Source organism: Clupea harengus, chromosome 22 (assembly GCF_900700415.2).
Source record: "Clupea harengus chromosome 22, Ch_v2.0.2, whole genome shotgun sequence".
NCBI classification, from domain to species: domain Eukaryota; kingdom Metazoa; phylum Chordata; class Actinopteri; order Clupeiformes; family Clupeidae; genus Clupea; species Clupea harengus.
This window is the reverse complement of record NC_045173.1, coordinates 24977059-25004558: the sequence shown is the minus strand read 5'-3', so window position 1 is coordinate 25004558 and position 27500 is coordinate 24977059. Positions and strand designations below refer to the sequence as shown.

Below are 27500 nucleotides of genomic sequence, written 5' to 3'. Positions count from 1 at the left end.
TCTCTGCTTCGGTGCCGTAGACTTCAGGGGGTTAAGCTAAGGCTTTCAAGAAAAGAAAAAAAACAAAACAACAATCAGCCACTTAGGCCCAGGAGCGAAAAGTAGCTTACCGAATTGAATGCTTTAAGAGCCTTAAGAGCCGAGGTAATCGAATGCACTTTTTCCGAAAGACTAATGACCGAGGCCCTCCTGCCTTGACACTACTATCTGCCGTCTTCAAGCTGTTTGCCTTTCGCATCAGCAACCTCCCCGTCGAAAGCTTTTCCTCCCAATTAATCAAGCCAATAGAGGTCCTATGAGGCATTGTTGTTCCGTAAAAAAAAAAAAAAAACAGAACCTTGCCTCCTCAATTTTCCGAGAAGTAAAGCTTTTCCTGTTCAGAGCTGTTAGGGAAGAGGGGGGCAGTTGGAATTCCCCTTGGTCCGCTCTCCACCCATCTCCTCACTCTCACCCACCATTAGATCTCTATTTACCCTCAGACCGTCTGATTGCAGTAATCTCTGAGTGCGAACGCTAGACAAACAGCAGCACAAACCACAGGAGACAGTGTGTGATGCTGTCATTTATTGCTTCATATGTCATATACAATGTTTCTGATGTCACCATTTGCCATTAATAAATGCAGGCTATAAATTCTGACCACTGCAATAAGTCATCAGGCCTGCTGTCCTTACTCTTTTCTTTGGAGTCACTCTGTAGCTTGCTGTATCATAATTCTCTTTTTTACAGGTGTGTGTTTGGTGTTTGCCAAAACAAGTGTTTGGGGTATGTCATAACAAGTGGCTATAGATTGGTGTTACCCTAATGGCCATATTTGCTTTGTGGTGCTGACCATCAGACAGGCTCATGTTTGATCACATGCCAGGGCCATCAGCACATCCATCAACTAAGGATGGTTTTACTTGGCAGCTGTCAGTGTGTGTGTGTGTGTGTGTGTGTGTGTGTGTGTGTGTCTGTGTGTGTGTGTGTGTGTCTGTGTGTGTGTGTGTGTGTGTGTGTGTGTGTGTGTGTGTGTGTGTGTGTGTGTGTGTGTGTGTGTGTGTGTGTGTGTGTGTGTGTGTGTAGGGGTGGGGTGGGGTGTTGTTGCACTGTTGAAAATAGCAGAGGCTACTCAGTCAACTTGCCCTGGTTAAATAAAGGCCAAGAGAAAAGTAAATACAAGAGCTACATGAGGATGTTATGCTAGTAGCTGATGACGGCTAACTCACTAACCCCACAAAAAATGCAATCCCATTTGGATGAGGTCCCCTTTCTCTCATTCTTCTATATCTGCCTGCTGGGGACAACTAGGAGGGAAGACTCAGAGGAATGGTTGCTAGATTGGAGCACTCCTCGTGGTCTAATCTGAGGCTAATTACAAAGCCCATATCTCCTCCCCCTCCTCATTCTTAATGTGTGCACGTGTGGACAGGACAGGGTTTGGGGGTCAGTTGCGGCGGTGTAATTATTATAACGGACTCGTTGCCACCCCATTACCCTCCTTTATGTCGTGCTTAACATTTTGTAATTTGATGAGCAAATGATCGCAGAGTCGCCGTGATGAACGACGCCGAAACTCTCTGGAAGTGGCCGTCCATTAATATGGCAGAGAAATGCGCTGTCAACCCCCGCTGTACAGCAGTGGCGGAAAAGCTGCAAACTTTACTGCCATCAAACTTTACTGCCATCCCTCTCGCCTCCATACAAGGGGGTTTGGCAGGTCTCTGTTGTCTGGCTTTGATGGTTTAATACGAGCGCTTCAGCCCGAGATCGTCTTTTTCTTCTCTGAAACAGCACAGCTGTATATTTAAATTGACACTGATGTGTGTCAGATATGAAGGTTTCCTGTATTCACGTCCTCAAACATGTTAGCAATCTTTTCTTTTCGCCATCTGAAAGCCATTGTTAAATTTTTTCTTGCTGACGGGAGTGAAGCAATTTGACTAAGAATAGAACAGACAAAGAATACAATGAAATACTAAAAAAATGAAAAATGATGCATCGTGGTTGGCCATTGTTGGTCCTGGTTGACCATTCGTCAGTGCATATGAGTCCCTACAACCCAATCCAACTCCACGCTTCCTCCTTATTTTTTGCTACAATTCTTGAGCTATTAAATCCTGTACCTTTTGATGAATTATTCCATGCATCTTAGGCGCATTTGCCTCTCCAGACATAATTTGTCAGTGGAGCTTTTTGTAAAAAGAGAGAACTTTCTGTTCAATTTGCCCTTGGTCACACTTCACCAAACCTGCTTTGAAAGTGGTGAGATTGACTGAAGCAGTTGTGCTTTTAAAAGGCCGACAGAGCAATGTATTTGGGCGTGTGAATGCATCAATCATGCCTTCACAAGATGAGGTGGGAAACAAAGCCAATGTATACTTACCAGTGCTTTTGGTCATTCACATTGTGAATGGGTCAGTTCAAACTGAAAGGAGCATTGTGGCAAATGTCTTTTTTTTTTTAAAAACATGTTATTACAGAAATGAAAAGCACGTCAGGCCCAGACATTTTTTGTTTCACGTCTGGATGACATTGACATTTGGAAAGTTCCCGTTGTCAGGCAGCTCAAGCTGCCATTATTTTCTGGAAGCCTTGAAATTCATTTGGTCTGTGGCTTAGAGTGGTGGATAAAGTGGGTCCCTGGTGCGACTACCTGCGACACTTATTCTCTCCTGAGCACTCCGACACTTGTGACTCACACGACCTTTCCCAGCGCTCAGTAACGAGGACCCTGATTCATTATTTTTTTGGGGGGAAAAAAGGTCACGCCATTTCTGATTGCACTGGAAAAAAAATATGAAAAAACCCGGGATTGTGTCACCTGTCACACACATGCTTAGAGGAGTTGACAGCTTCAGGATGGCAATACACTTTTAGCTGGGAGCCACAACCCGTCTTTGGCAGCAGATGTGCTGTTCATTGCAAAGCCCATAGAACAAAAGCTTTCTGTGAACTAGTCTGCATTAGAAGCCATAAGCCCCCCCCCCCCCCCCCCCCCGAGGCATTAGATAGAAAACACACTCGCCCTGGTGGCATCGCTGCTCTTCCAGCATGTTTGAAAATCGGTTTACGGTAGCTTAGGAGATGTTGAGGACTGCAGTGTTTGGCTGCCCAACTGCACCCACTTTTTAGTATCCCTGGGGTTGTCAAATGTCCAGGAGAAGATACAGCTGGCTCAGAAAAGAGCGCCGCTTGAGTAAACTCCTCCGATCTTCATGTGGAGGTGTAGGAATTGGAGCTGGGGAGAGAAGAGCGGGGAGCGTGTAATTTAGCTGCGGCGTGTAATTATTCTCTCTGAGTCGTAATTCACGCTAATCCTTCTGTTTCCCCTGACGCCCCGGTTGCTATTAAACAACCGTCCTCCCTAGAAAGAAATCCCACAACAAAGAACAGCTTTCCCACCACTATCTGTCTCACGGTGGAATGTACAGTCTCTTCATTCCTCCCTCTCTCTCTCTCTCTCTCTCTCTCTCTCTCTCTCGTTCTCTCGCTCTCCCTTTCTTTCTCTGAGCCAAATCTCACCCTCTCTGGCACGTCCTCCAACGTGGCTGCCATTTGTTGGCGCAGCACAGAAGTTTTTATTGGTGATCAAGACAGACGGTTGCTCATCAGTAGTCGTCTCACTCCAGGCGAAGGAGGAGATGTAGGGCCCCTTTAGTTTTAATCAGGCACCAGCGAGGGCCACTGGGAATGCGCCGGACTCCAATACATCAAAAGTATTCCGCCATCATGCCCTGCTTGGAATGGATTGTAATCAATGCAAAATGGAAAAATACAGCATATCTGAGGGGGAAAAAAACGTCTCGATTGCATCATGAGTTGCAATAGCACCTATAACAGTGAAGGTAATGGATGCGTCGGTGGAAGGTGTGCAAGCAGATTGATTCGGTATCTAGGCAATGGTGAAAGCTTGCTAAAAATAGATCCAATTCATGCTTTCTTCAAATTAAGCCATGCATGCTGCACAAAAGCTGGAGCACCAGGACTGGTGAGAGAGGAATTGAAATGACCAAGCACATCCATTTGGTCGCCTCAGAGACAGGGAGTGTGTGTGTGTGTGTGTGTGTGTGTGTGTGTGTGTGTGTGTGTGTGTGTGTGTGGGTGGGTGTGCGACCCATACAGATGTTTAGAGGAGAACCTGTGCTCCTAGCCAGCTGCAACACACCCCAATATACCGGACTAATGGAGTCATACACACTCTACACTGGTGCATTATGGGGCATTATGAGGACATTTCAAATTTTGGCTCCAATTGAGGTTAAGTGTCATTACTGCAAAGTAAGTGTCATTGCTCCAAAGTATTTTACATTAACTCGCATAATCGATCACTAAACAATTAAAAAAATAATTGTAACCTTTACCCGAAGGTAGTTATTCAAGAAGTTCATTATAGACTAACTATAATTTAATAAAGTATCTTTTATAATCGTGGGGCAATATTTGTTTTTAGACAATGGCATTGGAGGACCTGGGCCAGAACCATCTTGTCGACGTCTCGGCAGGGATGAGCTGTCTGTGTTCTCTTTCATCTCATCTCATCTCATCTCATCTCAGTGTTTCAGAAATGAGACGCTCCACTGAGGTGCTGGGTGTGGGGATTGGTGAGGTCCCCCGTGTGTGTGCCTGTAGCGAAGGGAGAGAGCAGACACCCCACTGTGACTTGAACCTGGGTCTACAGGGTGCCAAACCTGCACTCTTACCACTGGTGGGAGTCTGAGTACTGTTAGCGGTAGCTTGCTGTGAGGCTGAGTACTGTTAGTGCTATTTCTATTGCGAATTTTGCTGTTTGAATTGAACAGCCCTCTGGTTGATTTTTAAAAAAAAATTTAAAAGTATTTTTGTTGACTTTGCCGCTTCACTTTTTTTTGAGCACTGTATATAAATGAGCACAATATTTTACCATATTTCACGTCGCCTGCTGTGTTCCTCACACCCTCACCAACAACCTCTGTGAGTCCTGGTCGCCACCATCCGGTTGTGGAAGTATAATATAAGTATAATATAATAAGGCACATTTTTCACCCATTGTGACGGACCGAGCCAAGGTTTGCCGTCAAAATGTGGGTTTGGCCAAAAAAGCTCAGAGACAGAGTGCGGGTTCAAAGAGAAATGTTTTAATATACTCTTCAAAATATCCTGAAGACCTGCTCTAAATCAGCAGAGGACAACATTCAGCAGTCACAATTTCCATAAAAAGACCTGCTAAGCCTTTCATTAAACAGAGGATAACATTCAGCAGTCTAAATTAAGTACAAAAAAACCTGCTAAGCCTCTATATGAGTGTGGGACAACAATCAGTAGTTCACAAGGTCTACATAAATGCACATACCTGACAAGACCAAACTCAAAAACCTGCTGCCAAGAGCCCTACCCTAATAGGTATCTGTCCCAGGCCAAGAGCCCTACCCTAATGGGTATCTGTCCCAGGCCAAGAGCCCTACCCTAATAGGTATCTGTCCCAGGCCAAGAGCCCTACCCTAATAGGTATCTGTGCCAGGCCAAGAGCCCTACCCTTATAGGTATCTGTGCCAGGCCAAGAGCCCTACCCTAATAGGTATCTGTCCCAGGTCCGGGCTGGATCCAACCGAAGGTAGCAGCAACCATCTGGGAGAGGATGAGCTCTCTCTCTCTCTCTCTCTCTTTCTATCTATCTCTCTCACTCTCTCTCTTTCTCTCACTCTCTCTCACTTATTCTCCCTCTCTTTTCCCTACTGTCTAACTGACCCCATACCAGCCCCGTAGCGTGTTGGGGCAACCCACAGGGGGCACTAGGGAGGCTATTTTCAGTGTGCCTGCTGCCTGCTGTTTCTCTCTCTCTCTCTCTCTCTCTCTCTCCACCGGCCCCTCTGGTCCTCTCGTCTGCCCTTCAGCGTTTTAAAAAGCACCCCCACTCTACTCATCCATCCTCTCTTCTCTGTTTTCTCCTCCCCCTCCTCTGCATATGTAAGGCCCTGTACATAATTGATGGACAAGCAAGAGTTTTTACCTTTTTTTTTTCTTTTAAAAAAGCCCATCCTGAGATGGCAGTGGGTGAGAGTGAAGCTGTCGCTCTCTGCTCTGCTGCTGCTGCTGCAGGGGACACCATGTGCTCCGCGAGCACTCAAGAGGGCACTCTCCATTTGGTGCGCTCTTTCAAGCATTTTGAAAAAATATGCTGAACTCTTACTGAAGTCTGTAAGCCCACATTTACACTTTAGTAAAGTCAGCCCAGCTCACGCTGTACAGTAACACAGTCGGTAAGCTCTCATCATCCGGTAGAAAGTCAATAAGCTCAAATCACACAATAGAAATCACTAAACCCACATTGTACAGTGCAGAGTCAATAAGCTCATAGCGTCGGCTTCGTCAGCTAGCGCAGGATCTCACAGTTGGATGCATGCCGAGCCTTGACCCCATTCAGATAAAAACAAACTGTGATATTTCCATCAGAGGGATTTGGGCACTGTGAGGGACTCAGGCATAAAGTAAGGATAAAATATGGATGGGAAGTAGCTGAAAAGAAGAGAGAGAAGGTACACAAAGTTTCACCTCTCTCCCTCTCTCTCTCCCTCTCTCTGCCCTTCTTTATCTCACTCTCTCCTTGTATCCTTCTATCTCATTCTTCATTTCTCTCTCTCTGCCCTTTTCTTTCTCTTTCTTCTCCCCTATTCTAAATTCCTGTGCCCTTCTCTCTCTCTCTCTTTCCCTCTCTCTCTCTCTCTCTCTCTCTCTCTCTCTCTCTCTCTCTCTCTCTCTCCCCCCACCCTTCTCCTCTGTGAGTGCCTGCTCCTCGGCTCCTCGGCGGCTGAGATCTCTTTATGTGATATTAAAGTTTCAGGAGTCCCAGGGAGGGGATGAAAGGTGAGGGTTTGGGCTAGCTGCACGCCCATGAGCCCAGGGTGACAGAGTGACATTAAAAAGAGAGTGCGTGTGTGTGTGTGTGTGTGTGTGTGTGTGTGTGTGTGTGTGTGTGTGTGTGTGTGTGTGTGTGTGTGTGTGTGTGTGTGTGTGTGTGTGTGTGTGTGTGTGTGCGTGCGTGCGTGTGTGTGTGTGTGTGCGTGCATGTGACTTACGAGTCTCCAACCCTCACGATCAACAACCCCCCCCCCCCCCCCCGCCCCAGGAGGGAGACTGAAGCTGGGGAAGGCAATATCTCTGCTCGACCCCCTGTGGACCTGACATTAAAGTGTTTGCTCAACAGAGAGGAAAGTTAAGATGAGTGGGTCCCCCAAAAGCATATTGTTTTTACTGGCATGAGGCGGGGGGGAGGGCGGGAGGTACTGTCCGCGGCCCGTGAATCCTTTCATGTTTCGCTTTTCGTTTTTATCATCACTGTATTTAACATGCTGCCATTTGGCAAGGCTCAGATAATCCCTGCCTGATTCCTCATGCTCACTGTTCCAAATAGATACCAGCGTTGGTGACCTTTAGTAACCTTTGCATGACCTTTTGTGGTTCCCGAAGATGCAGTGACACGAGAGCCCCGTAATGAAACTGTTATCTGCGCCTCACTCGGTCAGAAAGAAAAAGAGTTGGAGGCCAGGCTGCACCACTGAACGTCACTCAGTTCAGCCTATTTGAGTGTGTGTGTGTGTGTGTGTGTGTGTTTTTGTGTGTGTGTGTGTGTGTGTGTGTGTGTGTGTGTGTGTGTGTGTGTGTGTGTGTGTGTGTGTGTGTGTGTGTGTGTGTGTGTGAGTGTGTGTGTGTGTGTGTGTGTGTGTGTGTGTGTGTGTGAGAGCGTGTGTGTGTGTGTGTGTGTGTGTGTGTGTTTTTGTGTCTATGTCTATGTATGTGTCTATGTGTGTGCCTGGGTCTGTATGTGTGTGTGTGTGTGTGTGTGTGTGTGTGTGTGTGTGTGTGTGTGTGTGTCTGTGTGTGTGTGTGTGTGTGTGTGTGTCTATGTCTATGTATGTGTCTATGTCTATGTATGTGTCTATGTGTGTGTGTGTGTGTGTGTGTATGTTTCTGTGTTTATGTGGATGTCCACAGCACTGGTTTCATTATCTTTGCAGCTCAGTCTGAGACAGATCTGGTTTGGGCCTGATCCTGTCTGGGTCCATTCAGGAGTGTGTATGGCGTGTGTGAGCACGGAGTGCGTGCGACAGGTGGACTCGACATTCACCTAATGTCTGCACCTGTTGCGCCTGCGCCACGATTATTCACCGCACCCAGCCGAACGGCTGCTCTGTTATGACAGGTGCGGTGAACGACGCACTCACTAATGGCAACAACTCATTAATAGAAGAATTAAAAGGCAATAAAGTCAAATGCTCCTCCGAGGTGTCATTAACTCCCTGACTCATCATGTTCTCTCTCTCTCTCTCTCTCACTCTCTCACACACACACACACACACACAACATGCAGTCTTTCTATACCTGTCTCTGCCTGATAATACTCTCTCTCTCTGTCTCTGACTAATCATTTTCTATCTCTCACTCCTATCAAGTCTACCTGTGTATGTCATTAATATCACTCTGGTTTTCTTTCAGTTCAATTTCAATTTAATTATAAAAAACAGGAATATTTTATATAACTTTGGGTTAAAAACAGGAATATTTTATATAACCTATAAAATAATGATCTGCACCCTATGCAACATGTTATGACACTAGAACATACCTGCAGGGTCTTATCAATAATATCTATTGGAAATCCATCAGGCTTCTGCTACCTATGACTCTTGTGTGACGGTAATTGCAACGGTTCAGTGCTGTGCAAGTTACTCTTACTCCCCGACACCTTGAGAGAGAAATGCTTTAGTGGCATACACTAGCTCCCCTGGGTCTTAGCCTCCTCGCTAGCATGCCTACCTCTCATGTCTGAGGTTGCAAGTTCAAGTCCACTGTGGATATAACTCATTTACATTTAGTCATTTAGCTGACGCTTTTATCCAAAGCGACTTACATATGTGCGACTTACAATGTATACATATTTTACATTTACACTGATGGCACACTGCACATCAGGAGCAATTAGGGGTTCAGTGTCTTGCTCAAGGACGCTTCGACAGGGAATCGAACTAGCAACCTTCTGATTACTAAACGACTTATTTACCTCCTGTACCACTGTCACCTTCATGGTCTTATCAATACGGTATACTGGAGATCCAAATGCCAGAGATTTCAGACACATTATACAGTATATATATAGTTTAAGTTTACTTACTGTATGTGTGTAGTTCACTCTACAAATATTCTACATTGTTCATTGTATTGCTTGTATAGGCTACATATAGCATAACCTACACACCTAGGTTCCGCATTGTGGTCAGATAACATCCATCTATTCTCTCCCTTTTACGTCGCTTTGGACAAAAGCGTCTGCTAAATGACTAAATGTAAATGTAAATGTAAAGGTAAATACAAAGAGTTTTCGCGTGTGTAGCATCTTAGCCTGCCTAGCAGAGATGAGTTTAGACATGCCTCATTAGGCTCCTGCTACCTCTGCTTATAGTAACTCTTACTCCACGACACCTTGAGAGACGTGCTTTAGTGGCAGACACTAGCAACCATGGGTCTTACCTGTAGTGTCACAAGACACAGGTCACACTTGAACACAATGTAACCAAACTTCACATCCAAGATGGTGGATTTGTTGTCATTGACTTGAGGAGTCAGTGAAACAGAGAGCCCATTGGCTGTGGGACTTGCTGCCTGTCAACAGTAAGTTATTTGTCGGTCCTCTTAAACATGCCTAGATGCAGAGGGAGAGATCATACTGAAGCCAGCTGTGGCTGAATGTCACAAAACAGTCAAGCTGAATCTTTCCGAGCACAGAGAGAAAGCCGGTCTTTGAGCCCATTGTCTGAAACCTCTCCGAGGTAAAACTCCGCTCTCTCTCGACGGGGGAATTAGTGGCACCATCTTTTCTATTACAGACAGTCAAAGGAGTTTCAAATCTAATTTCAGTCCTCGGTAAGACATAATTGTGTAATAAGAATAATTTGTGCAAGTGATGAGACAGGGGGAGTGGGAAAACTATGCTGTGGAGAATCCAAAACTGTAATTTAGTATCAAAACAATTGAATGCCATACTTGAAGCGCCATTGAAGTACGGGCGTTTGTTAAAAACAATGATGCCCCTTAAAAAGGCATGTCCTCGTATAACCTCTCCTCTTTTCAGGGGCTGCAAAACAGTAGAAACAGTAGCTTGGTGCACTGTTAAATCTTAATGTTTTCATTTTTTTCTTTCCTTTTTTGTCTTTCTGTCTGCTCAGCTAGCTTCTGGCTGCTCTTGTCGTGCGGAGATTCATCCTCTCCTCTCGACTGTCTCTTTTGATTACCTTTCCGCCGATAGAGAGTAACTGTCTCGGGGAACGGTCAGGCCCTGATGCGGCCCTGATATGGCCCTGATCCGACTCTTATCCTCCGGATCTAGGCCAGATCAGGGCCCCAATCCGTTCTGGGCAGAACTGCTCTACTCTATCCAGGCTCCTACTGCATTTTGCAGTGCTTTCGCAGGGGAAAGTATGGATTTCTTGCCTTCTCAGATTTATGGAGCCCAAGCTAATCATAGTTGTACCTCCAGAGACTGGGTGTGTACTGTATCACACAGTGAAAACACAGCCTGCACTTAAGCCAGCACTTAGCAAGGACCCTTCCTTGACAAAATAGTGCAGTGACCTTTATAATAATGGGGCTAAATTGCATTATCCTTTTCAGGCAAAATAGGATAGGACATTATCCATTACAGCAATCAAGAACAGAGTTCCCTGCAGCAGTAGTGTAGGTATGAGTGTTATTCTTAGAACATTATAACATTTAGAATGTCATGATGACTAGATGTGTGTCAAATATAACTACAAATATCACTGGAGATTTACAACGACATTTACAGGTAGTACTCATCTCGTCTGTCTCCTAACAACAATGAGTTTATTCACAGTTTTACATCAGTGATACACGATTGTCACAGTACTTGTGCATATTGTTATACTGTTACATGACATCCAACTTTATAGACCTTTCTAGACCATTATGAACATAAGGACATAAGCTTCACTAACAATTCACTTGTAAAGCTGAAGAAGCACTTTTATCCGAAACATTCCGTTTTTTTTTTTTTGCATGATTGGCCTCATTTCTCTCTCTCTCTCTCTCTCTCTCTCTCTCTCTATATATATATATATATATATATATGTATACGTGTGTGTGGGTGTGTGTGTTTAAATGTATGCACACGACACATTTACACTGTAATATACATAATAGTAGGGTTCAGTAGTTGCAGCCAAACTTTTGATCCCTTGTTTGTGGATGGGACGAGGAGGCTGGCACCTGTTTGTCTGTGCCAGGTTAAGGGCACCTCGTCACTCCTCCATCTGGAGCTTGTGTGCGGAGCGTGCCAGTCTGTGCGCTGCTGCCACTGTTGCTGCTTGCCCGCGCGGGTACAATGCTTTATTGGCATATCTCGCCTTGACCTTGCAGGTGCCGCCTCTGATCTGTGTGTGTGGGTGTGTATCGAGGACAGGGTGCCGGCAGGGTTGGCAGAATGTATGGGACGCGTCACAGCGTGGCACCGATGTGTGTGTGTGTGACCATCAGTGCGGCAGGAGGGATGGCGGGTGGGGGACTGCTGAGGGCTGTAATTACACAGCGGAATCCATCACGGGGAATAGCTGCACGGCTATTGTTTTAGTTTAATTGCTACAGCGCTTTGAATTGTTCTATTAACGGCTGGCCTTGCTGCAGTGAAAATAACGGTTTAATCGTGGGCGATTTCCACTTCATCAGGAGAAATAAACAACTGGACGAGCTCCAGGTTTCCAGTCATTGGCACGCTGAGTGCTGGAAGCATATGGGAACGTGTATGTTTGTGTGTGTGTGTGCATGTGTGTGTTTGTCTGTGTGCGGGCGTTTGTGTGTGTGTGTGTGTGTGTGTGTGTGTGTGTGTGTGTGTGTGTGTGTGTATTTGTGCTTATGTCTCTCTGCGTATCTCTCTCTCGCTCCCTCTGTCTGTGTGTTTGTGGAGGCTAGTGAGTGTGTGGGGGTGTGTGTAAGCTAGAGTGAGTGTGTGTGTGTGTGTGTGTGTGTGTGTGTGCAAAAGCACACATTTGTGCCTTTATTGACTACAGACTCTGTTGACATTCCGGACTTCTCACTTTCACTTGTGCCCCTTCCTGCCTCGCTTGAGTAGCCCCCACCCATCTCAACCCCCCCACACAGCCCCCCCACACACACAGCCCCCCACACACACAGCCCCCCACACAGCCCACCCACACAGCCCACCCATCTCAACCCCCCCACACACCCCCCCCCCACACAGCCCCCCACACACAGCCCCCCACACAGCCCACCCATCTCAACCCTCCCGCAGGCCAAACCCCCCCCACACACAGCCCACCCATCTCAACCCTCCCGCAGGCCAAACCCCCCCACACAGCCCCCCGGTAATCTGGCCTGGTACTGTATGTTCCACTCAAACCCTTGTCACCACGGCGACGGATCTGACAGAGGTCATAGCCTCGGTGACAGTTACACGCGGCGTGAGAGACTGCTCCCACCAACCCACCAGCCATGTATCTTATGGTAATGTACCCATGCACTTGGAAGAAAAACACTTGCCCTTCATTTCGAATTAGCAACAATCTGATAGTGTTTTGTTGTTGTTGTTGTTGTTGTTGTTATTATTGGTGAAATTAATGCTGTTGATTTTTTTTTGTGTAGTTGTCTGCTTTAGCTGCAGGGCTGGAAGGTATTACGATTCATTGAAGTAGGGTTTAACTTTGAGTCTATCATTCCTATTCAACATACTTTTGCCATGTGTCTATACGCATTGCTGACAAGGTGCTGAAGGGTTACCAATGGCATTGTAAACTGAATAGATTGCAGTTCATGATAACATCCAACATCATTATTTGTGACGCCTCTGGCACATTTACGTCACACTGATCACAGGTACTGCAAGGACAGTGTCACCTACAGCATGTGCTACAGCATGTGTAGGGTTCAAACGGAAGGCTCTGTGATAACACCTACGGGGGTGGATGAAGAAACAGTATCGGGTGGAAATATTGCGCTGTCAAGTCTGATTAAGGCTGGCGGACGTAAATCTGGGTGCATCCTTTTGATCTGACGGGAAGTAAGCAGGGGCTGGTTAAACGACGTGATTGATGTGTGTTTCCTGTTGGAGGTGTACATCCCTCCGAGTCTGACGACGAGACTTCGCTGGATGATTTTTTCTGTGGGCGTTCACGTGATTCATTAAGGCAATACGTCTGTTGAACTTCAAACAGGGAGAAATGAGGAGGGTGTTGCTTGCCAGAGAGACAGGGTTGCCCATGTTATTTCAGTGAAGATTTAATGAAAGCCTTCCTTCTATTTCCCTACCAAAAAGGTAAAAGAGTATTAACGATCTCAAACAGCCACTATTGGTTTGCAGTTTTCTGTGTTGAGTATTAAACCACAATGACTTTGATGTCTCTGACTGAAGCAAACCTTAAAGTTCCACTTAGAAGAATTAATGCAGTTTTTTTTTTCTTGACGTCAGTGCTCTGAAGCAGTGTTGACCTATGTCAAGCGCAAGACACTGTAAACCACAGATGATTTTAATAGACATCATCTGAGGGCGTTTGGTCTTTGAGTATAGCTCACTCTTGGCCTGGGTGAGTAGGTTGGGAGATAATAGACTTGTCTGTGTTGGTCTTGTAGGCCAGCAGTAGCCCTACCCTTCACTGGCCGTCACTGACGGAGTTTGGATCTGTCAGTTGTAGAGGTTGTCAGTGTGTCATTAAAAAGAGTGTATGTGTGTGTGTGTGTGTGTCGCGAGGAAGTCCGAGCCCAACGGAGACACGAGCTGAAATGTAAACTTCCCCAGAATCAGGCCATCATGTAGGTCATTTGTAAGATAAGTCACATATTCGGCAGCCTACTGTTACTTTTATAAACCTATCTGCTCAACATCTTGCAGAGTTCCCCTGAAGTGAGACTTTTATACATTGTGTTTTAGAGTTCCCTATGCCAGAAACAAATGTATTGTCATCCTATCGAGCGTCATGCTTTTAAAGGCTAACTGGCTGTGAGCTTTCCTCAAAGGTTTGTGCAACCCTAATGTATACAGACTAACTGCATAGCTGCCATATTTGTTGCAATGCTGTATGGAAATTTTCATGCATTTTCCATGGAGAGGGTGGTTGTGTTGTTTTATTTTTTATTTTTTTTTCTAATTAATTTCATGGTACTTATTTAGACATAAAGGAAAAGGCTTTTCTCAAGTTACAAAGAAGCCAGAAGGATTAGACTTTCGTTAGAGGCACTTTTTTCTCAATTTGCATTGCGAGGTGGAGATAAATTGCCAATTGTAATTATGCAGAAAAAAACAGAGCCCAAAGCAACAGAATACTTAGACATGTTTGTGTTTCGATAAAGGCCTTGTTCGTTTATAAGTTGTTGAATGTAGCTATTTTAAAATGACATTTTAAACCTGAAACGTGCATTTTTTTTTTTCAATTAGCATCTATTGCATCTGTTTGCATCAGATGCTTAAGCAAGCTGCAGTGTACCAACAGTGGAACCACCTGAGTCACCATGATCTTCTATCATTTCTTACTTACGCAGAGTGACACATAGTGACCGTCCCATTACAGTTTTGTTTTTTTAATTCATATTCACATGATCATGTCAGTAGTACACACCCTTATTGGGAGGCATTCAAGCCCAGGTCTTGCATGTTTATATTCCCTCCACATTACAAAAGTCCACATTTACAGCCTGGCAAAGGTAGGCCGGCCTGGAGTAAGGGTAGTTCAAAGTAATCTATGGGCTCAACAATATTCTAGGCCATGCACAGTATCAAGTATTCAGAGAAAGCTCTGATGCTTAACCTAAGGTCAGATACACACTCCTTTTATTTCTGTGGTTTTATTTTGTTTACTTTACTATGTGTAACCCATGGCCTTAGCCCTCAAGCTCACCACCGACTGTCAACTGAAGAAAGGTCTGCCATTGCAGGACTCTGAAAAACAGTGTCATTCCCGGGGGATCTCCTGAACACCATTTGCAGCGATCTGCAACAACATTGCCAGCTATTTTTGCTCTGATAGTCTGCCCACGGTGTGGTGTGCCTCCACTATCAACTTGACTATCAACTGCTTAATGGCATGGAACAGCCGCAGGACAGAGAGCTAATGTTAGGTAACGAAAAGACTGCTCATTAGCGCTCGACGCTGATAGAGAAATAAGACTGCACAGGCTATTGGTGGTGATTTCAGTAATGTAAGCAGAGACGGGCTTTGGTGTAATGGAGTCCGTTTTATGGCTCACCTTCACCCTCCACTAATGCCTTCTTCTCTCCATGTTTACCCAGTGGTGTGGAGACTTGGCTGAACCCATGCGTTTTCCTGAAAGCGTCATTGACGTCTACCAATGTTACATTTTACACTCTCTCTTTTAGTTAACATGTTGGTTGCTCAACGACGCTGTAGAGACAAATAAACCTGAATTTCTCATTTTGGCCCCAGGGCTGTGGAGACTCGTATTAACCCATGCTGAGCCAAATTAATCACTTGGGCAGACACCGTTAGCACATTTTAGAGGAAACCTACAGTTTTAAGTTAAAGAGGTTGCTGTGAATTATTTGTCTGTCCTCAGTGTCAAACAGAATCGAAATGCCACCAGCTAGCAGACCTGTGAATGGAGCGTTTACACAGGATAATTGATTTCGCCTCTTTGGAGCGTTTCCCCTTGAAGTGACTGTCTTGAGATTGCTCTCTTTGTCTTCGCCACAAATATAAAATAAACATGTCTGTACAATTTTCAATCCACCTCAATCATCAAGCTATGCCCTTGAAAATGCCTTTTTTTTATTTAAAGTCATTTGAACCCTTTGGATTGGGTCTCCTCTCAACACTGTGCTTGCTGCACTCACCGGTGACAGCGGACTCTGAAACAGATATGGCTCTGATTTGGCCCAGATATGGCACGGATACGGTGGATCTAGGCCGGATATGGCACGGATACGGCTCTGATTTGGCCCAGATATGGCACGGATACGGTGAATCTAGGCCGGATATGGCACGGATACGGTGAACCTAGGCCAGATATGGCACGGATACGGTGAACCTAGGCCAGATATGGCACGGATACGGTGAACCTAGGCCAGATATGGCACGGATACGGTGAATCTAGGCCGGATATGGCACGGATACGGTGAACCTAGGCCAGATATGGCACGGATACGGTGAATCTAGGCCGGATATGGTACGGATACGGTGAACCTAGGCCGGATATGGCACGGATATGGTGGATCTCCGTCTGATATGGGTCACAGTCAGCTGTTCTCCAGGCTGTGCTGCTAAAACAGGGACAGGCGGTGACATTTTACAGTAATGAGAATGGACTGATGTGCTTCCCGTTCTGCTTCACTGAGTCTCTCGCAAGTGGGTTGAGGCTGAGGTTGGGCTGGGCTTTTTTTCTTTTTGCTTCTTCTTGGTGTTGTCGCTGAGAGCAGTGTGTCCCTGTGAGAGTGTAACTAGCGGTTCAGGGAAGTCTGTGGGCACCACCCGGTGACCGTGGCAACCGGATCACAGTTGTGGAGAAGGCAGCAGGGCGGTCGGTCGCGGGGAGCGGCAAGCTGTCAGCTCAGAGTATGGAAGAGAGTGATAGAGGGTAAAGGGAGATTGAGTAGATATAGAGAGATAGAGAAAAAAAAGAGAGAGAAAGAGAGGTGGAAGGAGAGAGCTGGAGGACAGGAAGAAAAGGGAATAAGAGAGAAGGAGAGAGATAGAAGTGGGAGGAAGATAAATAGGAGAGAGAGGGCAAGAGAAAGAAGAGAAGACACAGGGAAGCGATGGAAGCATGACGAGAGAGAGAGAAACGATGAAAACACACACATATATATATATATATATACTGTATATATATATATATATATATAGAGAGAGAGAGAGAGAGAGAGAGAGAGAGAGAGAGAGAGAGAGAGAGAGAGCATGGGGGTGAGCCCAGCACCTGGATAGCAACATTAAGGCCTGAATAATTAATGCAGAGAGAACAGAGGTCGTCTGGAGTGGGTGGAGGATGGAGGGGGGGACTTCTGCACGAATCTACCCAGGGGAGGGCTTCTGGGGGCTATTAATAGACTCCACTTCCTCTCCCATCCTCCCCATCTTTCCTCTCCCACTCCATCCCTTTTGGCTGCAAGTGTCCTAAATCAATGCATGGAGCACTTTGGGCTGGAGCCTCCGGTGGTTTTGCCTCCACAGGACTCTCTCCTGCCTCCTGCTGGCCTAGTGCAGTCCAGCGCCCTCTGGGACACCAAACCAAACCCACTGCAAGCCTTCACATAACTGAGCTCAGCTAGCACATTAGGCCCATGGTGTTAAAGCCCTTCTCTACCGCTGTGACCCAGAATGGAGGAGGGCTACCACACAATGTTCTCTCCTTTTTATTAATTGTCATGTAATTGTAATTAGGACTCCTGAAATAAACTGAGCTTCATATTTAGCATAACAAAAGAAGAGAAAAAAAAAACGGAGAAAAAGACACTGGGAGCCGTCATGTGAGGTTTTGCGAGGTCTAATGTCTAATGCTAATAGGGTTGGTCGTGAGGTTGGTTCTCTATTGCTATCATAGCGGGTTTCTTTTCAAAAGCGCAGTTTGCTATGTGATATTGTAATTCCACCATTTTACAAGAGTAATTATGATAATTGCATTCCCCCCATATCCTAAACCCACCACCAACCCCACCAACCCCACCCTCTACCTCCTCACAAAGCCTTGGCACAATGAATACCGATTGTCTCTGGCTATTGAATTTCCTTTATCTGGGCTAGCCTGTTCATTTGGCTTATGAGCGCGGGGTTGCAGCCGTCCGTGCCGGCTCTGCTAGTGCTGTTTATTAGCCGAAGGGTCAAAGGGATGGCGCCGCTATCTCCCCAATGCAATTAGGTGGTCCCTACCTAAATGAAAACCTCCTACGGGGAACTGTGTGTGTGTGTGTGTGTGTGTGTGTGTGTGTGTGTGTGTGTGTGTGTGTGTGTGTGTGTGTGTCTGTGTGTATGGGGGGATGTATCAAGCTTCTCTCCGTTCGACGACAATAAACGTCGCCCTTGGGTTTCCTCTCGGAGCCATAAACCACTGTCCGGCAGCTCGCTAAACTAGCCCGCCCCGAGGAGCCGCTGTGTTTCATGAAGTGGAATGAAGGGGGATAAAAGATAAGAGGCGGACGTATAAAGCCGTCTGTTTGCCCCGTGTTTGCTGAGGCTCAGTCCGAGCTGTCAGAGTGAAAGCTGTGCCCGCTACTCAGAGGTGAGGCCATATGTTCACTTTAACGCTGAGGTCTTTGAGAGTGACACTAATGTGATATGCAAATTAGGGTAAAAAGAAATCGAAAGAGTTATATATATTACTAATGCTACAAAAAACAACAGCAGCCGTTCCATAACAACAGTAACCATAGTAATAGGGAATAGAATACATAGCTAATTTAAAAGCATCCAAACATCCAGAAGGGTAGATGTCAACTGACTAGGACACTGTGGGAGAAGCTATCAAGGGCAAATGTGTTTAAAGGATGGCATAACCTATTATGTGACAGGCATGTGATTTCATTTCAAGAAGTCTTGTTTGATTGGGATTTAGCTGTATGTTATAATACCATTTGCAGCCTTTAAAGAGACATGTGGAGAGAGAGAGAGAAAGAGTGAGCGAGAGAGAGAGAGAGAGAGAGAGAGAGAGAGAGAGAGAGAGAGAGAGATGACTTCCATAAAGTGCTTCCCAGATTTATAAGGTATGAGTTCAGTCAATGGTTCTCTCAGCAACTTGGATTTATAATCTCTCCCTGCCCTCCATGAAATAGCCATGTAACACTGCAACAAATCAACATGAAAGGAATTAAAAGCAGAAAAAAACAAACAAACAAAAAAAAAAAACACAGAAAAGAATAAAGCCTGTCTCGAGAGGTGAACAAACGGCTCATGGAAATTGAGAGGTATCAGGTAAGGGCTCTCAGCCTCTCTTTCTCTTCCAGTACCTCCTCATCCTCCTCCTCCTCCTCCTCCTCCTCCTCCTCCTCCTCCTCCTCCTCCTCCTCCTCCTCTTCCCCCTCTCCTCTCATTCTCTGGAGGGCATTGCTGGAAGCCTCAGTGGAGTCAGCAGGTCATTACTGAAGAGCTGCTGTAATCCAGTGTGTAATTAAAAACACAAGGGCTAGACGAGAGAGCACTACTGCTGCATGGGAGAGCACCACTGAAGGGCAGGATGAGCCCTCAACGAGTGCTGCTGGGAAACATAGTTTTAATCAACCCCACCACCCATACCTTTTCAACCACTGACATGAGTGGAGGTTACAAAAAAAGAATAATCAACTTTAAATTGAATCGTAGGTGTGTGTGTGTGTATTGTGTGTTTGAGGGAGGACAGGTAGATGCGTTCTCTGAGTAAAATCTGTGTGAAATCAGAGGGAATGGATGAGGTCTGGTGGGATTCATTTGATATTGTCATGAGAGAAAACTAATTTGTCACCGAAATGCCAGCCATGTATTTCCGCTGTCACATGATGAGCTGCTCCCAGAAAGGAAGTAGTCATTATGGCCGAACCTTTAGTATGAGCCCATACTGGAACGCTGGCGAAACATGCTTCAGCTGAACGTGGACCTAATTCCCATCTCCACATCCCAACTCCAACAAAACTCTGGGACTCTCGCTAAACTTTTCCTGGCGAATACCGAAGTGTTCTGTAAGACGTTCATCATCAGAGCGGGGGGGGGGGGGGGGGCGCAGCGTGAACAGGGTGGCGAGTGTGTATTCAAGTTTACTCTCGCTGAGTGACTCACTTTCCCCTGATCCCCTCCCAGCTCGCGCTCAAATCGGCCCCTCTGAAACTCCACATCTGTCAGGCCAGATTAAATACTTCCACTTCAAATTAAATGGATGTCTCCAGAATCTTCTGCACACACACAGAACCTGGATAGATTTAAAAAAAAAAAAAAAAAAAAAAAAACTTGTGTGCTCAGGGGTCGGAGACGGGGGCAGGTGGAGTTGCTCAATGTAGGCCAAATGAAGATGGACGCTGTTTTGCAAGGCTTCTGCTAACATGATTGAAATCTTTGGCTGGATCCCGCATGTCGCAATATTTACATATACATTGCTTTGCTGTTTGGCGCCGCCGTGCCACTTGCCCTGGCCTCACTGCCCTCCCTGCGTCTAATCTCGGAAAAAAACGCATTTGTAGCGACAGATGGAGCGAGAAATAGTTTTGCATGACTTCCGAGTGTTAAGAGGAAATATTTTGCAGCTCGCCGTGTGTTTTGTACACACACACACAAAGACACACACGCACTGTGATTATTAGAGTTCATCTCATACTGGATCCCCTCCCTCCCCTGCCTTGCTGTCCTTTAGTACTCTTGCACACTCTATTTCTCTCTCTCTCTCTCTCTCTCTCTCTCTTCTCTTCCCCCAGGTCACTCCATTTCCTGCCATCTAACAGAATATTTGGATGGCTTTTGGAGGTGCAGGACTCCGCCGCGCTTATCTCTCTGCTCACATGCCGCCTGCCGTGTTTCTCTTATTATTATTTTTTTTCTCCGCCGCACCTTGTTGCCGGGCGCCTATTGTGGCGGTCGTTTAATTTCGATAAGGCGTTGTGGGGCGAATGTAAAGGGGAAATCTGAACTGCAGGCCCAGGCTGGGAGAGGGAGAGAGTCGGAACTGCGGAGGGTAAATTGTTATTTCACCACTCCGAGAGGAGGTGGATGTTTTTTTTTTTCTATTCTTAATGGTTAAATCAGATTTAAAAAGAGAGTGAGCGAGAGAGAGAGAGAGGGAGAGACAGAGAAAGAAAAAGAGTATGTGTTTATGCGAGTGAAAGGGAGAGATAGAATGACTGAGAGAGAGAGAGAGAGAGATAAAGAGGGGGAGAGAAGAGAGACAGACAGACAGCAAGTTAAATTGAGGGAGAAGTTAATAGGTGGGGGAAATGAAGTGAGTGAGACACAGAAAGCAAGAGAGAGAGGGGCGGGGGAGAGAGAAAGAGGGAGAGAGAGAGAGAGGGAGAGAGAGAGAGAGGGAGGGAGGGAGAGAGAAAAGTTTGGCTTATCAGGATGAGACAGCAGGCGAGTGCACACAGCGGTGAACCGTGGTTGCTGTTTGTTCTCACCACTGCTGGCCGCCTCTTAAGTGATATCGGCTGTCACGGGGTCAGAGTGCCGCGGCTCTCCTCCCTTCCACAAATCCCTAAAAGGGACAGGAGGGAGCGAACGTGGAAGGCAGTCGCCACTGCAGTCCAACCCGCAGAAAAAAAAAAACACACACAATGGTCATACAGTGTCCTTTGTTGTATCTCCCAGTTGCTACGGTGTCAACAGCTATTTTCTTTTGGTTTTGCGTGGGCTTGACTGCACAGAGGGCTTCTCTGGCGTGAGCTTTAGCAAGGTTCGCTCATCCCTCTGGGAGAGAGAGTCTGTGTTTATCTCCGGATCAAAAAGCAACCGGGTGTGAACTGACACACCTGAGCACAAAGACTGACATTTGGCACTGTCTATGTGAATACCCATGATTCATTGCTGCAGCGCTTACATAAGCCATGCAAACAGACGCTGTGCTGCGCAATGTTTGTTTGTACCATACATAAGTTAAGGTATTTACATTAAAGTTAGAGTCTACGATTCTAATCCAGTACGATTTTTTTGTGTCAGGTTTGAACTGCTACTTACGGTCCTCTAGCTAGCTGTCCTTTCAGTACAATCAGTCCTGACTCAGTAAGTGGGGAACAAACAGAGTGTCTCGGACCGAGACATAAACAGTTCCGGCCAATCAGCAAGTTGCTTGAGGAGCATGGAAGGGAGTTGAGCTCAAATATCACCCGAATTGTGGACCTTAAGTGAAGGTGTGAACCTTAAGTACCACATTTCACGTAATGGGAAAAAAACTCGCCACACGACAGAAGCCCAGTAGACTCGTGGCAGCGTTGAGGAAAATGAACAGCTATTGTCGGCGGGGTGACCGAGATGACTTCACGGTGTGGAGCAGTGAGTTTCCTAGTTTTCCTAGTGTGCTGATGGATTCGCACCGTTGTGCCCTTCGGGTGTCTTCTGGAGTATTCTAGAAAGGAGGAAAAGCTATCAAAAAGTCGCAGGCAATAACAAACTTGGATAAGCGAGAGAGAGAGAGAGAAAAAAGAGGGGAAAAATCACTCTCTTGCTGTGCGCCCTCTCTCTCAACGTGACTCCATCGCAGCAATGAAGCAATTTACAAGTGGAGACAGGCCATTCTCCGTCTCTCAGCAAGACACTGGCGAATGGTTAAGGAAAACAATGTCCTGCATTATAGCATCGGGGAGGGAAGGGGGGGAGGGGGGAAGCATGCCGCGAGAAAGTTATAGCCATGATTTCACGCCAAGACGGCGAAAGCCCATTACTTGCTCTTCAGAAATCTCACTCCACTGCTCTCTTTCTGTTTTTTTTTCTTTTTTCTTTTTTCTGCCTTTCTTTTGTTCCTGGCTGCAGGAGAAATCTGCGCATTTAAGATCCACGGGCAGGAGGCCCCGTTCGAGGCGGTGGTGCTGACCGGACGTCGGGCGAGGGAGTCCTGAGGGCGCGGAGCCCCATCGACTGCGAGCTGCAGAAGGAGTACACGTTCATCATCCAGGCCTACGACTGCGGAGCGGGGGCCAGCGGCGCCGGCTGGAAAAAGTCACACAAGTGAGTACGCTGGGTCGTCAGCAGCCTTGGCTTCTATTCATGATGTATTGATCGTGCTAGTTGTCCCAATGCATGTGTCTCCTTCTCTTCTCTTCTCTTTCTCTTTCCTTTCTTATTTCTTCCTTTCATTTCTTGTTTTTTTTTTGGTTGAGTAATCAATGATCCTTAGTTTATTTCCCTGTCTGTGTCATACCCTATAAGTCCTGTTTCTGTATTGACCATGCAACTGGGTCTTCTAGTTCACAGTAGTAATGTAACTTGTCTACTTTTAGGAAGTTGTTTTTTGTTGTTGTTGTTTTGGGGGGGGGGGGGGGGTAATTACATGCAAGGCTGTTTTGCCCATTGGGGATCTGGGGTTGTTAAACTGTCTCAGCAGTACCAAATATACTGCCAGGGCTACATAGCTGCTGAATAAACTCTTACTGAAGTACTGAGAAAACTACAAAGACTTATTCAGCATTCGTGTTGCCTTACAGAATTGATGTTGCTACCGCATGTAATGCTTTCAATGCATTTAAAAAATAAGTATCTGTTTTGTATTTTCGCCAGAGTTGGTGTTATTTCTTTTTGTAGACTGAGCTCACGCTATGTTTCTGTTCCTGGAGGGGAGGTTTTCCTTTTCTCTCTCTCTATTCAGAATTGGCTGTAGAATCATAAAGGCCCCTTTGGCATTTTTAGATAGGCTGCATACGCTCTCTGTATATAAAGGCAGTCATGACGTTGACTGTATATAAAGGCAGACATTAAGTAACTGTATGGGCTAAGTCTATACTTTAAGCCCAGAGGGATTGCTGACCGAGCACTTAATTGACGCGCTTGTTAGATGTAAAATAAGTTCCAATTTTGCGTTCTCTTTCTTGGTTATGCAAACTTTATTTCTCACAGTAAGATCCAATCCATAAGCATGTCCATACATCCAAACTTGCATCTTATAATACATGAAACAGACCTTTGCAAATACAAATGAAGCGGTCAAAAAGGTGTGTGTGCTCTCCCTCAGTCAAGCAACACCTGATACCTGCCTGAACTTTCACACCTATATGGTGTGAGCCCAATTAAAATGGAGCGCCATCTAGTGTCCCACACAAGATTAAAACATGAACCCAAATGGCTCCTACACACTGGCCCCTAATTGTGATGGCCGACAGACATAACAATTAAAACACATACCAATGGGAGCCATTAAGAAAAGTGGGCAGAGTGAAATCACAACTAAAGACACTCCACAAGTTTGAAACATTATCAAGGTAAAATTACACAAGTTAAGGCTAACCATTCATGATTCATACAGCATTCATACATTCATACAGGTCATTTTGTTCAAACAGTCCAGGTGGTAAAGATGGTTTTCCTTTCATAAGCAGGATATGGTTAGGAGTCAGGGGTTCGAGATCATTTGGATCATCGGTCAGTTTGGTGATGGGTCGGTCGTTTAGCATAGCCTCTGCCTTGCACATGGATATCCTATTAACCATGGCTGATGTACACTCTTCTCCGGAACTGCTGTTGTTTCCATGCAAAGGACCATTAATAACCCAACCTAGGGCTGTTTTCATAGCATATGGGCCATCGCCTCTGCTGTTGACAACCTCCCAGGGCTCCAACATTTTCGGTGCATTGCTTCCAATCAACAGGTCAACATTAGCCATTATGCTGGGGATTTTAATTTTTGCTAGGTAAGCCCATTTTGCCAAATCTCCTTCCTTCAACAGGTTATCTGAATTTACCAGCATTTTCTTCTGTGTGAAGGTTTCTGGGAGTTTATAGAAAAGGTTGTCATTGATTCCAGACACCTCCAGCCTGAGACTGAGTATGCTGGCACCACTCTTTCCTGTCCCATGGTTTCTAGGAGAAGACGAGTTGGTCTTCCAGCAAGGTTGAGCCTTCGCATGAGCTGCTCTGAGCAAAATGTTGCGGAGCTTCCAGGATCTAGGAAGGCATACGTTTGAATTACTTCGTCTCCCTTAATGGACTTGACTTGGACTGGCAGGATGGGAAGCAGGCAACGATCCCTTCCGGCCCCTGTATGATCACAAGTTTTCGGGGATGCTGTAATCACTTGGGCCTCTGACTCCTTGGCGGGTTCTGTAGGTGCACTGGCTGTCTCTCTCCTGTCGATGTGAAGTACAGTGGGATGCCTCTGTCCGCAAGTCGTACAGGTCAACCGCCCCTCACAGTTCCGACTCCAGTGCCCTGCGCATAGGCAGCCAAAGCAGAGTTCTTTCTCTTTAAGAAAGCTTAGCTTGTCTCTGTGTTTCATCTGTTTGAACTGTTGGCATTGGTGCAATGAGTGGCCTTGAGTGCAACACATGCAACCTAGCTCCACTGTAGAGTCAAGTCCTTGTGACGCATTCCTCCATTCTCCATTATTCTCCATTGATTCCATGGATGCAATGTTTGTAGCAAAGCTGTTTGCGTTGATCCTATTCCCTTGATCGGACTTTGGCCTATTAGCCTCTGGAATGAATGAATTAAAGGTTGTTAAGTCACTTATGTCACCATACAGGGGGTCTGATATTATTCTGACATGTCTTTCTAGGAATTTCACCAGGTCTTTGAACAGGGCTCTGTGTTCGGTTTTCTCCAGTATGTCAAATGCAATGGTTCTCCATCGCTCTCTGAGCTTGAATGGCAGTTTAGACATGATTGCCCTCATATTAATTGGCATATCCAACTCTTGCATGTACTGTAATTCCTCCATCACGTTACAACAGCTGCGTAGAAAAAGAGAGTAACCCTGCAATGCGCTGACCTCTTCAGTCTTTATTATGGGCCAGGACAAAGCCCTTTCTATATATGCCACAGCAATTCTGTACTTACTGCCGAAATGTTCACACAGCAGCTGCTTTGCTTTAGCATAGCCATACTCAGGTGTCATGTGAAGACAGCTACGGATCAGCTCCCTTGGCTGACCCCTAGTGAACTGTTCAAGGTAGTAGAGGCAGTCACCCTTGCTGGCCTTCTCCTCCACTCCTTGTTCAAATGCTCTCATGAAGGAAATATACTGCAGAGGATCTCCATCAAACAAGGGGATATCTCTTGCTGGCAATGATGATAGGCGTTGTTGTTGGACGAGTGCTGATGTTATTTCATTTTGCCTTTGCATTACTATGAGAAGGTCTCCAGAGTGACTTTGATCTGTTGGTTGAGTGTTGGGATGGGAACGTTCCAGAGTCGACTTCAATGTTTCCCTTTCCAGTCTATGATGGCTGTTAGAATTAGTCCACTCCTTTGGTCGAGTTGCAAGGTGTTGGCTAGCTCCCTGAGGCGGCCTTATGGCTGTTAATGGGTTGATGGCTGTGGGCAGCGTCAACTGCTGGGTCTGCTGGGGCCTGCTTAGGGGTAGAACATTGAATTCCTTTGTCAATGGGTCCAATCTGTTTACAGGTGCCATGTTTCTAGTTCCTCTTTCCAGGTAAGAATTAATTGCATTGGATACCTTTGACCGGCTATCAGAGGCCTGTAGCACAGCAAGTTTAGCTGAAGACTCAGCAAGCATGGTTTCCAGTTCCTGTTGTTCCTTTTTCCTCCTTATTTGCTGTTCTTGCTCCTCCAAAGCATGCTTTTCCTTTAACGCCGCCATACGGACAAGCAGTGCTGCCTTGTCTGCTTCTATTATAACTATTGCAGAGGAAGTAGTGCTTGATCCACTACTGCACGCACTCTTCCTGCTTGAGTGTTGGCTGCCTACATTTGAAATACTGTCATCAGGGTTGATGCAATCATCATTAGATACTTTTTGTTCACCACTTGATACCCATAATTGCACCTGTGTGATACATTCAGTTATGTTCAACATTTGGGCTTTAAACCACACATCATGTTTCTCTTGTTCAACCTCAGGTAACATACTAATCACAGAATCTTGAACACTCTTTGCTTCATCACATACTTTAAGCAGCTCATTAAAAGCACACTGGACCTGTGATTTCTTTCCCTTTTGTATAAGCTCTTTTATCTTTCTTTTTAAGCTGCTCGCTTTGTTAAGCTTAGCCCTCCTATCTTTTTGCAATCGTTCAATTTTTTCAACAAACGCTTTAGCAGTTAATGTTACAACACGTTTTTCTTTGTCCACTTGCGCATCCGCGCCATTTGCAACATTGTTCGAATCAGCCGGTGGCCCAGTGGGCTTGTCTGCCATTTCGTACATCTCAGTTCAATTGTTAGCAACAAGTTCGCAACAAAGTAACGTCAAGTTTAGTGATCCTCCCCAACCCGACTGTCACCAATGCATCGGATCACCAATGCGTTGGATTTTTAGCCCCACAGTGTGTACACGAAACTTGAATGGCCATTCATTTAGTAGCGCTACACATACCTCGCGTTGGGCGCCATGCGTCTGATGAATTTCCAGTTGGCTTTCGAAACGAAGTGTTGATTTCTGTGCTGGTGGTAGATGGTAGCCTTTAGATTCGCAGAGACGTGAAGCAAAGTTGACTCCAATACGAACGCCGTCCTCGCGCTGTCCACGGATGTGTGGTTGTTGGCTGGATGAGCAAGCGTGATGTCCTTTTCTCTACAATCCACGATTGCATACAACGGCCTTGGCTTGGTTCGAACGCGGCTGTAGCCTAATCTACTGCGTCGGTAACGTGGAGCAGTATACCTTTTTGACTTGTGTATGGGCTAAGTCTATACTTTAAGCCCAGAGGGATTGCTGACCGAGCACTTAATTGACGCGCTTGTTAGATGTAAAATAAGTTCCAATTTTGCGTTCTCTTTCTTGGTTATGCAAACTTTATTTCTCACAGTAAGATCCAATCCATAAGCATGTCCATACATCCAAACTTGCATCTTATAATACATGAAACAGACCTTTGCAAATACAAATGAAGCGGTCAAAAAGGTGTGTGTGCTCTCCCTCAGTCAAGCAACACCTGATACCTGCCTGAACTTTCACAC

The 27500-nt window shown here is 45.8% G+C and overlaps 1 protein-coding gene across 1 annotated transcript in view; it reads left to right on the top strand.

Moving 5' to 3' along the window:
* LOC116218317 (calsyntenin-2-like) overlaps positions 1 to 27500 on the top strand; it is a 156438-nt gene that overhangs the window by 114753 nt on the left and 14185 nt on the right. The window contains exon 3 of the mRNA XM_031559365.2: positions 22404 to 22598. Coding sequence (XP_031415225.1) covers positions 22404 to 22489 — 86 coding nt within the window. The 3' untranslated portion in view covers positions 22490 to 22598. The remainder of the gene's footprint in view (positions 1 to 22403; positions 22599 to 27500) is intronic.